The following is an 18,311-nucleotide window of genomic DNA, read 5'->3' on the forward strand; positions in this document are numbered from 1 at the left end:
CTCTTGCACTAAAGACGTGGAGAAATTCTTTCTATGGTATCTGTGATGTTGAAGAAAGTATCTTGCCTTTGCTGTTAACAATTCCATATTTTTTTTTCACTTATGAACTATCCATTAACTGTTGGAGGTGACTTTAGTACTCTAGATTAGCTTCCTACCAACCAGAAGACTTCTGCCTACATATCAGAGTGGTGCCTGGAAGATGGTGTATATCAAACTGATTGAATTCAAACTTACATTGATGTCTTGTATACTAGGAAAGTTCTGCGGTAGACCTTGCAAATAACATCTTGTAGAAATGAAGGCTTTTGGAGTAGTTGCTTTAGAAAAAAAAGTAAAGTGGCCTCAACTTCTTTAGAAGTCTTTCCTGGGTCTAACAGTAAAGTAAAGCTTGGTAGTGTCAAGCAGCCTTCTGCAGTGGTTCTGTAGGTAGAACCACTTACTTAAAGCTACCTGATGGAAATATAAAACTTTACATTTTGGTTGATTTATTTACTTCAGTAAATTTCAACCATTTGAGTTTAAATCTTATGTGCCAGCTCTGTCCTGGGTGGACTCTTATTAAAAAAATGTCATGCATCTTCTGTCACCTAACTGTGAGAAGTTAAATTACTTAAGAGTTCTGAACATTCTTAGAAGATCTCTGGATATCCCTACAAGTGTAAACTTCTCCTACGTAACCATCCTGAGCAAGTTGTAAGTGATGCTGCAGAGACGTAGCCAGACTTTTCTGTAATTGCTGCTTTAGACCAGCTGGAACTAGGGGCAGGCAATTGCTTGACTTTAAAAAGTGTAACAAGCTGGTGAAATAGAAGTATGAAGCTCTTGCATTTGTCAAGGAGATGGCAATTCCTGATCTCATAAAGAACTGTTCTACTCGTCTGTGGCCAAGACTCTTACTAGAAAATGCTGTGTTCTACAAAGTTATGTTAGAGCAGAGCCTTTTTCTGATCTTGCTCTCAGCATGGATTGCTTGGCACCCTCTCACCCTGCTCTGCACCTTACTTCTGATTAATTTTAGCAGAAATTGGCTGTCTGAGCAAAACTGGATTAATTCCCGCTTGCCTCTCTTTCCATGTGTTGCTGTTGCAGAGTTCTAGCAAAAGGAGATGAAATTATGTAAGTCATCTTGTTGTCTTAAAATTGCTTTTGAAGAATCTTCTGGTAATCTGATAAAAGCAGATGATTCTGATTACCAACTGATAGTTGGTAGAGGCTCTTTAAGTGTGATGACACTGCCAATGTGGAAACAGTCTTTTGATATGGACAGACTGCAAGACTGGTTTTACTTGTAGCTGAACCAGAAGAGCTACTAGTTTTACATTATCTATTAGAGGCAGCCTTACGAAACTGTTTCTTGTCTTCAGGGCATACAGCCTTTTCTGTTAATGTTGCTCTGTTTTTGTGTATTGCTAAACTTCCTCCAAGCAACCTATAACATTGTGATATTTTTTTTCCCTCAAGCTAGAGAATGGGATTTTTTTTATTAAGTTGGCTGCATTGGTCTAATGATGTATTGTCACTGTTTTGTCATATACAGTATAACAGATTCTGAAAGCTCTCTTTATTTTCCAATAGGCTGGTGTTTGGGATGCTGTATCCTGCATATTACTCATACAAAGCTGTGAAGACAAAAAATGTGAAGGAATATGTAAGTCACATTCCTTTTAATTGCTTAATTAAATGCCTGTGCTGACACACAACTGTGGAATTTTCATTATGCAGTGCAATAAATCATATGAAAACTTGATTTTACTGTCGTAATATTAGATACAACACCTGTGTGAATCTAGTGGTAATACTGTGATTTTGTTTGGAGGGGTAAAGTTCAGGTTTCTCAGACTTTGCTGAAACATGTCCAACACGCTATGCTGTATATGGATATTTTTAGGAGGATTTTTAAACATAAACCTTAAAGTGTTAGCTGCATTTCAGCGAAGTGCCCAAAATAATGTACTTAGGGGGTGGAAAAAAGGTTTCCTAATCCTGCCAACACCTGTAGTATAAGCAATGATAAATTGATTCTCAGTGACCACTTGAACAGTAGTAGCAGTTGAATTGTCATTGTATGGAGCTCAACAGGGGATTCAAAATCTACCTAAGAAAAAGTTCTGGTTTATCTGTTGTTCCTCAAAGAGCAGAAAAAATGTAACCAGGGAAGGAAGAGATTTGGTTAAGGTGATGTGGAGGAAAGAAGCAGAACAGACAGAGTAAGATGAAGAAAACCAGAATTACTGCAGTTTAGAATTAATCTGTTAAATTATTTACTTTTCAGTGTCAGCAATGATGATTACCACAAGAATGTCACCCGATTGCAGTCACAAGGAACTTTGGTCACTGAGTTACTTCCCTGTTTTAAAAGGCAGCCTAACTTGATTTTGGCAACTAACCTATATTCTCTCCTGAACCTTGTTCTTAACTTGGCTGCCTGACTCAGGAAGGAGTCAGTGCCATCAGTTACATTTAACTCAGCAGCCATAGCTGTGACCTAATGCTGCTGCCTGGATGTGTGATGTCTCTGCCTTGTACTTGGTTGTAGTAGTAGAGTGCAGTAGCTGTTGTTCCTCCCCTTGTATGTCTTGTGTTTGTCATGTCACTCCATCAAGGCTCCAAAGTGGACAATACAGTCATACTGCTAGTTTCTGTGTACAAGCTGATTAGAGCTTATTTGTGCACATTTAGTTCTGGCAGGCATTAGCTCTGCCTCTGGGAGGAAAAAAATCATCAAAAATAAGAGAAGAATTTCTTCTGTCTCGTGCTTACTTTACCCTGTCAGGAAAGTACATAATGCAAAGAATTTATAATCTGCTTTTCCTATCTGCTCCCTCAAAAGGCATCTGTAGGCTAAGTAGAGGATAACAGTTTCAAATTCTAATGCAAGAAATCACTTTTTAATTAAAGAGGTTGCCATTGCCTCTTGCAATATGTTTTCTAGAATAAGAAAGTAATGTTTGTAGAATGCTGAGATTTTGACTTATCTCAATTGTCGAGTTAGCTATGACTTAGCTATCTGTCTTAGGCATCCTTTTTTAGAGATGCCTGTCACTTACACAAGACCTTTATAGGGCCTGGAACCATAGTTTTCCAACTGTGTATTTTCATTTAGTGTGAAAATACTGCTTTTCAGTCACCTGTGGTCTTTGAGCAGTCCCTGAGCTTGCAGTTGCATCCAGAATGTTCATGAGGCTGAGATGAATGAGAGCCGTGACAGTGACTTTTTCATGGGCAGGGAATGATATTGATTCATCAGTGAACTACCACTCCATTGCTGGTTGGGTTGGGTGTCCAGATAGATCTTAGGGACGATCCATGCCTTTCATCTTCCCCGCTGGGTCACTTTCTTTCACGGAGAGGGTGTAGGTTTAACTGCAGCCTTCAAATGGCACAGCTCTGCTGCCAGGCATGTTATGGCCTGAGCACAACTTCCTTCACAGGGTTATGTGTGGCTCAGGAGCTGTCTGTTTTTGTTTGCTGATTTGCAAGGGCTTTGTAACAGTGAATTTTTTTTACTTAGCCACTGCTTCCACCAGTAAAAACCAAACAAACAAAAAGTTCAGACATCTTGACTTGATTATTTCTGGAAAAAAAAAAGTGTTGCTGCTGGTTTTGGTAACTTAAAAGACTTATAGACTTTGGTTCTAGAAATATTAGGATCTGTGCCTTTGAGACTTATTTGTTCTTGTAATTACCCTGTTTTAATAGAGTTGACTAATATCTCTGGGGAATTTTTCACTGTGTTAAACCAAAGTGCTTGTAATAGGCATCTGAAATGTAGTTTAGAAGTCTGAACGACCAGTCTTAAATCCTGGCTTCAAAATCCTGACTTAAAAGGATGTGCTTCAGTCAAAGCCAACAAAGATGAGCGTAATGCTTGGATGGTAGAAAAAAGCTCAGTGAAACCAATCTGTAGTCACCCTTTTAACATAAAAAGTAAAATTCAATCAAAACTTCTGTAACTTCATCTTTAAGAGTTAAGTAGATGATAGTCTTCTGGGTAGTATCAAACATGGCCTCCTTTTTTTCCTGCTTTTTTTGCTGGTATGAAAACCACTGTAAGTCACTCAAGTTCATTTGTCAAGGATACTTACAGTACCTCATGCATTAGTTGTACGAGAATATGTTTTGACTTGTGTTTTTGAGAATCTTTGCCCAGACCTCAGCAGGACTGCTGGCAGATCTGATGTGCCCTTCTGCAGAACATTTCTTACTGTTCCTAGCAGCCCGAGAGAAACTCCACTTCTACTGTTGTTCCTAATTGGATAAATAGATGTTGATTAAAGAATTAATACCCTGGAGAAAATATTTTCGAAAAAAATTCTGCCTTGCATGGCATCTTAACAATTGCATTGCATCATGCTTAGGTTGATGGGGCAAGGGTGAATGTTAATTTTATTTTTACTCAGGTGTTGACTCTGGTTCATGGAAGGGTCACCAGTCTAAATGTCACATGGCCTGTCAGAGATGACTTCAGCTGTTGTGTACATTTGTCTTAGTTTATTCAAGCCTGAAATATCTAAATCCTCTGAGAGACTGAAGAATGTCATCACATGACTGAGTTTCTTTTCAAATTGAAATGCAGAAAAGCATTTAAGATAAATGGGTCTCAAGTTGTGACAAAGGAAGTGGTTTTAAAGCATAATGCACAGCTATGAAATAGGCAGCAGTGTGGCATTAGGTTGTGAGTATTTAAGTCCACTTCAAAAAAAGATTGCTTTAAAAGTGAAGATTAAACCTGAGCCACATCCTCTGTAGGAAAGTGTATATATCCCTCTTTGAAAGAGGGTGCCATGAATTTAAGACTCGAACTAGTGTCTAACAAATGTGGTGTGTAATGCTTTGTGTGGGTACATCAGAAGAATTAGTATTAGTAGTCTGTAAATTGCAAATGAAATGAGGTTATCACATCTGGTTGTGGGTGATGCTTTGGTTTTTTTTCTAGCATAGATAGCATTGGAATTTAAAGAACATGTGGGCGTTCAGTTAGTCTGAATAACCAACCAGTGGTGGTTTGCACTGACCTATTTTGGAAATACATTGCATTTGGCCACTGATATCTTAGAGAAGACAAATGCATGGAACTACTTCTATAATATTTATTCTGAAAGATGTAATCAGTTTAGACAACCAAATTAGAACAAATGCTCAAGAAAAATGAGCGATTTAGTTAACTATTAGAAAACAGAACTAAAACCTGTATTTTAAGAGCATTGTCTGATTTCAAAACAATGATGTATAGTGTAAGTCTTAAGAACAAAAAAAGTATATAGATGTAAACCCCTGAAGCATTAAGATGCGTACACGTGAGCTCTTTTATTAATGAGAATTTTGTGGTTCTTGGCATATGAATAGAATTAAATTTCCATGAAAATGCTTTTTTCCTGCCTTGCCCCAGTATTAATATGATAATGCTAAGCATACATGTAGAACTTCACTGTGAAGTGTAGCTGAATAACGTATATTGTGAAATGAAAGCAAGAGCTACCTGACTTACTAATGCTGACTTTTGTGTATGTGGTATAAATATATGGATGAGTGTGGAAGAGTGAAATATCCTTTGGTCCTATAGTGGGAATTGCACTTCATACTTATGATAATCCACTGACTCTTTGCAGTGGATTTTGAGAATCTAAAGCTTTCTAGAGGCAGAATCAAATCTGTGAAGCCAGCCTAGGTGGGGCTGTGACCCTGGTGATCCAGCCATTACACTTAGCTTGTTGCAGCTGCCACCAGTTCTGCTTATGAACAGAAAACCCTTAGGACCTTCATTTAATTTCATTTGAAACCTGGTTGATGCAGACTGAGATACTGTTGAATGTCTGTCTTTAACAGTTCTGAATTGACTGTACAGTTTATAGTGTATTATTTGTAAAAGTGAAATCAAAATTCTTGTTGAAGATGGTGTTTTAATTTTCAGGTTCGCTGGATGATGTATTGGATTGTGTTTGCTCTTTATACAGTTACTGAAACAATAACTGACCTAACAGTCTCTTGGTAAGAGCCTGCTTCTTATAAACTTTGGATGAAGCTATATTTGTTTCTGATGTTCTTTCATTTGTAACAATTTAATTTTTATAAAGAAGTTGAGCTTGTCGATAGTCCTTTCTTTCAGGAAAATATCTCGGTGTATGTCAAGAATGACATCTGTTTTCAAGCTTGCTGTATACTGTTCCTTGAAGTAGGGGCTATAAAACTTCCACCTTTGCTGTAGAAAATGAGTAGGGGAATGGAACTCTTAAAAGGATGGACTATAACTTCTCTGTGCAGGAATGTATAGTGCAAAGCAAGTATATTAACTCTTTCCACTTCTTCAATGACAGTACAGTCAATTAAAAAATTAAATCCCTAGATCTATATAACTTTTATATTTAATTTTTGTATAATGTAACTTCTTGTATGTGAACATTCTTATATGCTAATATGCAATTGTGTTTAATGGATCGCTTCGTGATGATTAAATACTGTGCATTTTCTCACTGCAGTTGTTGATTTCATGCAGCCTTTAATTTGTCTATAGGTTTCCACTGTACTATGAACTGAAGATAGCTTTTGTTATTTGGCTCCTTTCCCCCTATACCAGAGGCGCAAGTTTAATCTACAGAAAATTTCTCCACCCGCTTCTTTCTTCTAAAGAAAGGGTAAGAAATAACTTCTCATATTTTTAATGCCTAATATGGAAATACTGTATGCTGAAATACTAACTGTTGCTAGATACATGATAGAAACAGATCAGTGTGTTACTGGTTTGCCAGGCAGCATGAACTTGGACTAGCAGAGGCAAGTGCATATGACTGTCCATATATATGCTTCTGTTTAACTTGCATGAGCAGACAATGTACTACTTTCTATTGACATGAGATAGCTTGGTGTTCTCTGGTCTACTTAGTGCGTTTTCGGCAGCCCACTTGAGTGGAAGTGATGCAGTTTGACTTTCTACTGGAAGAACATGTGCAGTACTCTTGATGTGGAAGCATGAATACAGTTTTAGCAACAGCTCTTCATGTTGTTTTTTTTTTCCCCAGCATAACCTAGTAGTAAAACTTCTCAGGACAAATGACATGGATGACTTTTCTGGTGTGCAAACTGACAGGATAAGAGGAGAGACTTTCTACTGAGGTTTAAGGGAAGACCAGTCTGCAACAGAAAATACCCAAACAGAAAATAGCTAAAGGATATTTAGCTTTAGCCAGAGTATGACAGGGCTATGGATCTGCTTAGCTCTTTTTCAATATCCTGTTCGAATGTGTGGAAAGAGCGATTAGCAAAGGTATGAAGACTACCACTGAAAAACCTCATAGTACAGAAAATAGTGTTCATAAAGGTCAGTGCTGGATTTGACCTTTATTAGGCAAAACGGTTAGCTGACATGACTGCCAGTGATATGAATGGTAAGGTCATCTTGACCTTCTGAAGGCTGAACTATAAACTGTTTGCAACTTCATAAGCTAAAGGGATTTTTCCCCATAGTCTGCTAGCTGTTGTGAACTACCTTGAAGCCTTTATCTCCAACTCCAGGCCTTTACCACAGCTGCGATAAATGTCATGACTGTATTGTCCTTGGTACTTAACCAAGGTGTCAAAGCTCTGGCTTCAGAAGTTCTTTGTGAGCCAACTCTACCTTTAAGGAGCTCTCTGATTTCATCTTAAGCATGTTATTTCTTGAACAAATTTTGTCTGACAAGTTAAGATTACTCTCTGTAAGGAACTTGCTATGTAGCTGCAATGTTTCTGAGCTGGACAAGTGTGATCTCTTTTGTCATCTACTTTGACCAGACATAATCCTTTTTTAAATGAGCGAGTATAAGTGAATGAAACATCAGTATACAAAGGCAAGAGTAACTGTCTCATTAAATATTTTCTTAAAGATTTCTTCTATCTTCCTTTACTGATGGAAAGATAATACCGTGGGGTAATGCGACTCTGTTATGCACAGCCCTCTAAAATTTAAGTATGTTTTTCTTTCAGGAGATTGACGAGTACATTGTACAAGCCAAAGAAAGAGGCTATGAGACCATGGTGAATTTTGGAAGGCAAGGGTTGAATTTGGCAGCAACTGCTGCAGTGACAGCAGCTGTAAAGGTAATGTTCTGCTTGCATTAATTGCTTTTGTCCTTGATATAGAACAATGTAATTGTACTGAGGATTTGCTGCTCTTAAACAAAAAGATTAACTCCACAAATGTATTGAAAACCTGAAACACAATTCAAGGGTTGCAGCCCTCTAGTCCTCCTCGTACTATGTTTGTTTATTTCTTTAAGATGGCTTGTAGTTATTCCTTGGATGATGGGCATCAGTTTACTGTAATTCAAAAGATGCCATGCAGTTTTCTATGCAGGCTTTTGGTAAAGATGACCATTGTTTCTTTTCTGTCTCTGTTGTGCTTTCTTGTTGGTATACAAACTATTTAAAGGATTTCTGGCTTTTCTGCTGTTTTTCTCCAATCAACTTGAGGTAACTCCACATATGAAGTAAGGCATGAAAGATTGCTACCACAGATAAGAGTTATCTTGACACAATTAACTTGTTTGCAACTTGTTGACTGAATTATTAAATTAATACACTAAGCATAAGCTTGCATATTGCTGTTTAGCATATTCTTGCTTTGTCATGTAATTTCCATTAAATCATGAAGTAACATGTGGTTGTTCCCGAATTACATTCCTACAAAACTCATGACCTTCAGCTAGATTTCAGAGGGTTCTAGGTCTAGGAAAACAAAATACAAGCTTATTAAGTAAGACTTTAAGCAACTTGTGACCCACCAAAAGGATTATAACTTTAGGCAATGTGTATCCTACCGAATCGTCATTTAAACCAAAAGACAAAAAAAAAAGTATGGAAAGAAAGATGTGTATGTCCTAGTTAAATTATAGTTTTAAGGCGATCAGGGTTAATTTCTTCCTGGGAATAAATGAAACTGCTGGGTTCATAGTAACAGGACTGAAAACCTGAACCCTGTTAGTGGATAACAGAAAGCAATGTAGAGATCCCTGGCTGTCAAAGTTAAGTAGGTACACCTAACATCTAACTTAAATTTCTGTGTTTGTATGTAGACTTCTTGCTTTATAAATCAAAGACATTTCTAAAAACTACATTTTCAAATGCTATCTCAAAAAGGTTTGGAAAAAGTCGTGTATATCTTGTTTGTTAATTTTCTATCTTTTTAAATATTATGTGGGAGGTAGTATAAAAAATAGCACTTTTTGTTTGAAAATATGGACATAATGAGCCTAAAATACTGAGAATGTGATGCAGTTTGATCGCTGGTTGTTTTTTTGTTATTCAAATTCTTAATATTGCCTTGAGGCATGAGATAATTTAGAATGAAATAGAGTACACCTCTAAAGGAATGAAAGTATCCAGAGTGAAAATAGGTTATTTAAAACAAGCAAGCAAAACCTCGAAGTACTCTACTGGGAAAAAGTTTAAGAACTATGCTAAATGCTAAAATGCAAATTCTTTGCCAGACAGCAAATCATAATCTATTACAATGTGTACCTGTAATGATATTTATGATCTGTGTGTTTTCCTTATGTCTGTCTGTCTGGCTAAGGTTGGATATTTCCTAGTTAATCCTTATGGCATTACAGAAATACTGTAAAGTAAATAACACAAATATATCCTCCCACTTTCTTCTGAAATAATAACTTTTTCCTAAATGTCTGTGTTTGTATTTCATTGCTAGTCAGCTCTGGCTGGCAAGATGCCTGCTCTATTTGTTAAAACTTGATCAACACGCTTGTGGATATTTGTACAGAATTAGTTCGGTGCAGATGAGATGCCTGGGCAAAACAACGACCACAATACCGAAGACCTAAAATAGGCATGATTCTCAAATAGTGTGAAAGAGAAGACTCTCTGAAAATCTTTATTTTGGCATGTTAAACTTCTCTTCAGTTTGTCATTCCAAAAAGCTGAGCATGACTGCTCCATGCAAGTAAATGGAGACAATGCATGTGTTCTTCATTTTGTTCCTTGTTTTTCAAGAGTTGACTGCTGCCTCCAGCAGGTGAAAAGATTATCCCTTCAGCATGAGCTGGTCGAGCATGCTATAGGATTTCAGGAATGGAATCCTATTAGTGGTATCGGTTTTGATGGGAAGGAGACACACTTTCATCACTTTTTTTTTTTTTGGAGCAGGCATGCTTATTCTGACATATCAGATCTCAAATTAAGAGTGGAGAATGTGTGGTGTTAAACACAAGAGGAGGTCCAAAGAAAGCTTCTGTTCACTGAAGTGTCCAAGCAAAAGATGCTACGATGTCTGCTTATGCTGACTTTAGGAGGGTGGTAAAATTGCTTGGAAACTCTCTGGAATATTTTCAGGATCAAGTGTGGGAAAGAGCAGTTTTCTCCAAGGGTTGTCAAAGGAATAGGGGATTAGTATTAAAAGGCTAGTGGGCTGTGTAGGGGAGGCTGGAGCAGCCAGCCACGTCAGTCTACTGAAATTTGACATATATTTCAACTTAACTACAGTGAAACAGGTTTAAATCTAATTGGCAGGAGTCAGGGCTTACAGCTTACATTCCTATACTGATAATATTTTTAGCTGGTACTAGTTAGCCACTGTCCATATTAAATTTAGTGTTTCAAAACCTGCTAAATAGCATACATTAGTAAAATAAATTGTGTTACTGACATTAACGTGACAGAAAACAAATCTTTGTAAAATCCTGTTTTTGGGAGACTTAGAGGTGAAATATAGTTTAGGCTGAGTTTTACAGTTTAATAAAAATTTTCTTCGAGATCTAAAAGAATCAGCAACAAGATGCCTTTAATGACAGGAAAGCTATTGAGCCGAAAAAGCTCCAACAGTATATGGATTTGTGGAAATTATATCCACAACACCAAGTTCCACTGATATGTCTTCTATTTTGATGCATCTGCTTTCCAGATCCTCTGAGATGCTGGTTACCTGTACGTTCCAATTTTTGCCAACACATAGATTGTGACTTTTCAAGCTGCTAGCGAAAACTGCTCTCTGTCACCACATGTGGGACGGCTGTTAATTAAGCTGTGAAGTGCACTGTCCTTTGTGACCTCACACAAATATTGTTCATTTGTAAAGTAGTATTTAGTGGTAGTAATAATATATTTCGAGGGTTGTGTTTCTGCATGTCTTTTAGTAATCCTGAACCTGCTGCCTCTTTGCTAGTTGAATGTTATTCTAATGGCCTTGCTCAGACTTCCCCTTCTTCCCACTCGGGGCATGGCAGAGGAAGGAGGTATCTTGCAGCCAGCTGCGGCATACAGCCAGTATCGCTACGAGCAGCTCAGCTCACCAGCAGTACTGCTTTCATCCCTCTTCCCTCTGGGACTGCCTGGCATGCTGCAGAGGTCATTCACGGGACAGCAGTCCCTTTCCAGGTTGAGAGGGAACAGAAGTCATTCCCTGTCAGCCCAGATAGGATCAGGGAGAGAACAGCTGGGAATGTGGGTGCTGGATGCCTCAGCTTTGCGGCCGCAACGCTCCAAGCAGCACTGTGGACACCGAGTCCATTGAGAACTTGTCCAATGAAGGCAAGCAGCTTTATTCAGTGATCCTGACCACTGAGGGGCTGCAAGTCCAATTTAAACAACAACAACAAAAAGTCCCTGAGGCAGAAATGCTGTGTGGTGTCTGTTTACAGCAATGTCCCTGGGTTAAGTGTGCAGCCTATAAAAATACATGCTCAATAACAAAATAGAGAATGGCATTTCGTATATGAGTCAGCTGATCAGATGGCATACTAATAGCTTACGAGTCTGAGTAGTCTCAAAAGGAGTCCCTTAAGTAGGCTATATTTATCAAAAACTGGATTTGGAAACCTATTACAACTTTAATTAGTGTTTCAGATTGGTCACTGGTAATGAATGTGGTCTCTGAAAAGCATTTAATATGTTTTAGGAAATACTACTGAATAAATAAGCAAACTGTTTCTTTCAGACTTGTCTTTTGTTTAAGACAACACAAACTTTACAGTTCATCTCTCTTCAATGTTCACTTACATAAAAATTAGAGCACTGAAGTTGTTCTGTGCTTCTCTTGCCTGCATTGTAATTGTAAATGTGTGTGTCTCGGTCTTTTGTGGTGTAATTTAGTTGGCAGCCTCTGGGCTCACCGTGTTTCTTCCTTACTGGTAGGAACTGTTGAAATACTGGGACACCAGTGCAGGCATGGCAACTGCTCTGTCATCTGCTTGTAAGCAGCATCTTGGGGCTGTGTGCACGGCTGGCGAGAGGCGATGGCTGCTGCCATACCCAAGGGATGAGCGTAGAAGCAGGAGATCCCCCTTTGGCTCCACCTGCAATTGGATTGCTCTGCCTTCTGTTTTGCAGGCAAACTTCTTCCTTTCAAGCTGTGGCTAGTAACTGAGCTTCCAAACAAGATATCAAAGCTCTTAATGCATTAAGATTCTACATGTGAATGTTTCTCTCGCATTTCTTGCAGTAGAGGGTATTTAATCTCACGTTTCCTGCAGTAGGAGCTTATTTCATATTTTCAGCCAGACTTGCGTTCTGAGCTGATAGTAATCCAGATCCACATGGAATGCTCTGTTTTGGCAGAAAGCAATTATCTGGTTCTTTTGGGCATGGGGGATGGAAGAATCTTCCTAAATCTGAAGTGCTGTATGAGCACAGTGATGTGGGTTTGGTTTTTTGGGGTTTTTTTATAATTAAAAAACCCCCCCACATCCACACAAAATACCTTGAAATTTGTCCCCCAATTAGTCTGTGCAGTGGTGTGAAGCAGAAATCGATCTTGGTTCGGCTGGATCTTCCTACATCCACCTTCCTAGAGGCGGGATGGAGACTGACACCCCCCCCCCCCCCGCACCCCCCCCCGGTAGCCATGGAAGCTTAAGGAGTCTTACTCTGCTGTTTCTTCACTTTACATGGCTATATTTAACATGGAATAATTGGGTGTGCTGGTCTACCATCTGCAAACAGTTGTTGCCATAAGAGTGGGAACAAATGGCTGTGGCCAGCAGTGCAAGAACTGCCTTATGCTGTGCTGTTGCAGAGAAAGGTGTGTGGAATTGTACTCAGATTGCTGCGGCTGCTAGCTAGCATAACGCTTAAATGAGGACTCTTACTTAAAAGTTTCACTTCTAAGAATGAAACAAAATCTTGAACCTTGCTCGAAGTGGGATTTGTGCAATGGCTTGTCGACTTTTCTCTGAAACGGTTATTTTTTGCTTCATATACCAGGGAGGGAAGAATTAAATGTTATTTTAAGATGACATTGAGTAATGTGCTTGTTCATTTAGTTGTTTATACAATAAATTAAACTTCAGTACTTTAATAACATCATCATCTGATGTAAGATGAAAGAGCTGCTTAACAACCCTTCTTTCCAAACAGGAGCTTTCTGTATGTCACATGTAGAAAAGATGTAAAGACAATCAGAGAAGGAATACTAATATTCAAATGTCATAAACTATTCTTACATGTAGCGTTAAATTTTGGGTTGGTATTATGTCACTAAAGCGGCATTAGTAAGAGAACCTGCTACCCTGTAGTCCAGGCAGGATCTCTTTGGTTTGTGGTTTCAAGTTTCTGTCAACTAAAGCTTTTGTAGTGCTGCCAGTTTCTCAGTTAATTGAGTTAATGTTACGGAGTGTATTTTTAACACTTTTTCTTCCTTTCTTACGCATATTCAAATTTGCAGAGGGTAAAATATAAAATAGCAGAAATCTATCTTTATCTTCAACCGCACTTTTAAAAACGGAAGTGTTAAACCCACTGTCACGCTACCTAGCACTGCTTCAAACATACCATGTTTCAAGTGAATTGAGCATTTCTGATGTGTTGGGTTTTTTCTTTCAAACACTTCCCCTCACCCAAAAACGCCTTTGTTTGCTCAGATTAAAGGAGTGAAGTGGGACATTTGTAATGAAACTGCTAGCTTATATGTAACTTTTTCCATCTATGAGCAATATCTAGTTAATCTTGGGTAAAAGAAATAATTAAAGCAAATGTAAATCTACTGCATGCTGATGTTCAGTGAATTTCGTAGTGCCACAGGGAAAGCATGGGATTAAACATCTTAACCCAGCTTGAACAGCAAAGTTAAACCTCTGCTTTGTTTTCAAAGATACTGTTGTTGTATTTCAGAGTCAAGGCGCGATAACTGAGAAACTGAGAAGTTTCAGCATGCATGATTTGACTACTATACAAGGAGATGAGCCAGTAGGACAGAGACCCTATCAGACATTAACAGAAGCAAAAAAGAAAACCAGAGCCTCTGCAAGTGAATCTTCAGGTAAGTATCTATCTGTGGGTTTTTTTCCAACTGAAAGAATAATTTGCCAAAGACAAAAGTGGGAAAGCAGAAATACATTTACCCCATTTAGAAATGGAAAAGGCCTCGAAGAATTCTAGTACACTTGAACAGAGTTGACTTGAGCAAGATACATGATGACAGTTGAGAAATCCTCTCTGAATTACTTTCTTCTCACAGCCACTAACAGTGTGGTCATGCTGTACTCATTACTCCTATCTTTGCCAATTAGCAAAGAGAATTCCTTGCCTAAGTATAGCTTAATTGGAAGTAAAAAAAAATGCGATTAAGTGGTGTTTCTGAGACAAATGTACAAAAAGTTAAACATGAGAATTTGTGGAAGTTCAATAAATAGGAAGAGAAAATTAATAGAAATTAGATCAGTAAGTCTGTAACGATAGTTCAAGATGTTAAAATTGCTTTTGGTGATAGCAGTAATGAAGGCATTAAGTTGCCATAATGGTCCGATGCACATCAACACTGAAAAGATGGTGTGCGGTGACCAATATATGTTTTTGCAGAGATATTTTATTACTATTATTTTATTATTATATTACATATATTATTATCATCATCGCTTTGCTCTTGAGCCTGTGGTGCTTGAAGGAAGGTTTCAGTGGAAGGCTGTCAGTTGCACCTTTTAAAAATGGAGAGGCTACAATGTAAAGTAGTTGGTATTTCCCACAAAAGAAAGAGCTCTGATCTATTTCTTTTCTTTTCACCAAAGCCTGTCACTTCTTCTCATCCCTCCATTTTGGGGAGGGGTGGTGCTGGTGGAGTACAAGGAATTCCAGGAATCATGTGGTAGCCCATGGTGTTTCTGAGGAATAAATGGTCACCTGAATGGCCCTAAGCTGAATTGCTGATTGAGCCCAGAAGGTGTCCTGTGCAGGTCAGCGTAAAGACAGGGGGTACTGGCCAGGGTGAAAGCCCCTGAATTCATCCAGAGTTGGGTTAGGGATGATGTCACTGCAGCTGTTATGCAGGGGCTCTTCCTCAATAAGACAGTGTTAGTTAGCTATCTGAAATAGCTTGAAAACGCTCAAAATTCCATTAAAAAAAAATGTTACTCAGGTACAGTTTATACTGTGTAAATAACTGATTGTGAGATTCAATCTCACATGTCAAAACACTTTCTTAGAGCTAGTTTAACTTAATTGTTTCTACTTCTGGACCCAAATCTAGTGTACACCTCTTCTGTTCACATTTTCTTCATCACTAGAGATTTAAAAAAAGAACAAACCATGGATAGAGTTAGGAACAGCACATAGCAGTGTGTTGTTGCACGTAGCAGATTGTTGGGTTTTGTGATCTGAACTGGGAGTTCCTGTGCAAATTAGTTGAAAAGACCTAGTTGTAGGAGGGCATTGATCATAGGATAACTGAGCTGCCAGTGTGCTTGCTGTGAAAAAGGCAAATGTGATTTTGATGCATCAGAAGAGGTTTTACAAATAGAGATCAGGAAGTATTTGCGTCACTGCAAACATTCCTAGTCAGAAACTATAGGAGTAACAGATGCAATTCAAATCTTCCATATTGAAAAAGATGAATGGAAACTGTATTGGAGACAGAGGCATGTTGCCTCAAGAAGGGCAGAAGAGGCAAGTCTGCCTTAAGTAGCTGTGGAGTAGGTGAGTGTGATTCTAATTTCAGGAAAAAAACCCGAAATGACCCAGGGGAAAAGAATCTAATTCAGCCTAAATAAAATATTTGCTTAGGATGACATGTACATTGATCGCCAATAAAGTTGGATTTGGAGTCTAAAAGGTGTCCCTGAGTGTTACAGCTTGTAGGCTCTGGAATGGCCTTAAAAAAGGAGAGCCTGGGGCGTGGGGGAAGGAACCAGACTACATCTGGGGGCTTGATGATACGTCTGTGGTGGGATTCAGGGCTTCTGGACCCTGAGGAGCTTTTCAGGACGCGTTTTTAAGCCGTCGGCGCCCTCTAGTGAGAATCTTTGGTAATAGTTGTGGTTCTATTTTTCCGGATGTGAACAACCCTTAGTAATATTTTGACGTTGTATCCATCTGAAAGGATCTTTGGTATTAAATATGCGGAGAGGTATGCAAGTATGAAGAAAGATCCTATGAATCACAGAACAGTTTGAGTTAGAAGGGACCTTTAAAGACCATGTAGTCTAGCTCCCCTCCCATAGGGATTGTGGCCAAAAATCTTCAGTACTTCTCAAGATGACTGCTGGGATTTTTGCAGTTCAGTGTAGAGCAGAAGGTAGTAGCACACTGGTTTAATTTTTGACAATTGAGGAACCACTGCATTACATACCTGTGGAACGAAGTGGCTGGTGAATTACAAACAGCAGAATTCTAAGTAACAGTGTCTTGGCAGACTAGGTGTTTCACTGTTTTGAAACAGCTGGCAGACTGACCATATCCTTTAAAAGAATAAAGGATGTGTGTTAAGGATGAAACTCCTGATTTTCTTAGAAATCTAAGAGTTATAGCTGCTACTTATTAAACTTTTTTATAACACTGTTTTTTAAAGGTTACAAAACTCCACTGGAAAAAAATCCTGGAGATGATAAAACAGATGAAGAGATGGAGGGGACACATTCAGAGGATGAAATGTTTGCTCAGAGAGGCCTTCGAAGAACGCAGAGCATGAAATCTGTGAAAACTATTAAAGGCCGTAAAGAGGTAAGTATAATCTTAGTTAAGTGTTGAGTTTGTTTTTAACAATGTACCTTGGCATTTTTAATAATGCAGAATTTTTTTTTTCTTAATCTTAGGGGGGGTTATCAATGCTAACTGAGTTGTAGAATGCTAAAATGGAGACGGAAGTATGTGATAACAATATCTAAGCTCGGTGCTTCTGTACTTTGGGATGTTTAAGAGAAATACATGAATGAAATGAACTAAGTGAGGAAAAAGGAAGAGGAGATGAGATAGACTGTAGAGGAGATGAAATAGACCCTATGCTTGTAATGCTAATTCTGGCACCACCAAGCCCGAATTCCAGGAATTGCTCACCTTGAAAGGGGTGTAGATAGCGGTATTGTCACCTGCATTTGTGTGTCTTGGTTGTGCGCACTTACACATCGGCTGTTTAAAGAAGATTCAGAATTTTTTAGTTCCCATAGATACATGGCCTGCTTTGATTTGTAACCTACAAAGAGAAGATTCTATGTAGGATTCAAAGTGCTTAATATTTGCGTGTATCACAAAATTTAAAGACACTTCAGGATAAATCTCTATGGAATCTTCTAAAAGTGTATGGGTAATTCTGGGAAAACAGTCAAGCCTTACCCTTCTTGCCCAGTTCTGTTGAAACTGCATCTCATTCAGTCATAGGTAGATTCTCTTGCTGAAACTGGAGTGTCCAAAGCACATTTAAAGACACTTACTAGATTGGATTAGTGGAAAGGTAATATAACAGTAATTATATTTGCTATATAGTAGTAATAAAAAGGTAATAATAGTTCTGCCTGAAGTGATCTCAACTCTTTAAGTTTTATAACTTTTTTTTCTCCCCTCAGATACGGTATGGATCACTGAAATACAGAGTAAAGAAGAGACCCGCTGTATACTTCTAAGTGTATTGCACAATGCCTGCAAGACAAACTGCTGTATTGTAATAACTTGAATTCAGTGTGTCAAGTGTTAAAGATCTGTGTATGATTCATATAACGAGTATATATGAATAGATATGGTAGGACTTGGTTTTATGAACCTAAATGGTCGGATAAAGTATTACTCTGCTTTTCTGTAATTGCTTATTGTTTAGACTTAAATCTGGACAAGTTGTATGACTTTCAGCACTGCTTAAATGGGAATTAAAGGCGTAACAGGAAACAGCCTTTTTCCAGAGGTACTGAACAGACAGAAATAATTACAACTCCAGTTGAATTAGCAGAAGTTGTAAGTATTTGGAACTTGTGAAAATTGATCCTGTAATGTCCCCAAGTTTACATGTGAAGATAAGTATACTTGAAATATTTTTCTGAACTACAATTCCTGAAAAGGCCTTCGTGTAATTAAAAAATGTACAGTTTAAAGGACAGTGGATGATGGTGGGGAAGGAGAAGGAAGGCAAG

At 38.3% G+C, this 18,311-nt stretch overlaps 1 protein-coding gene across 1 annotated transcript; it reads left to right on the plus strand.

The window, feature by feature from the left end:
* The first annotated feature begins 1,579 nt into the window (after positions 1 to 1,579).
* On the plus strand, positions 1,580 to 18,065 carry REEP3 (receptor accessory protein 3). The gene is made up of 7 exons (XM_009708158.1): positions 1,580 to 1,651; positions 5,915 to 5,991; positions 6,515 to 6,635; positions 7,963 to 8,076; positions 14,095 to 14,242; positions 16,763 to 16,914; positions 17,754 to 18,065. The coding sequence occupies exons 1-7, from the start codon at positions 1,592 to 1,594 to the stop codon at positions 17,808 to 17,810; spliced, it is 729 nt and encodes a 242-aa protein (XP_009706460.1). The 5' UTR covers positions 1,580 to 1,591; the 3' UTR covers positions 17,811 to 18,065.
* Positions 18,066 to 18,311: the final 246 nt, after the last annotated feature.

The sequence above is a fragment of the Cariama cristata genome, unplaced genomic scaffold (genome assembly GCF_000690535.1).
Source record: "Cariama cristata isolate BGI_N322 unplaced genomic scaffold, ASM69053v1 scaffold399, whole genome shotgun sequence".
In the NCBI taxonomy this organism is placed as follows: Eukaryota; Metazoa; Chordata; class Aves; order Cariamiformes; family Cariamidae; genus Cariama; species Cariama cristata.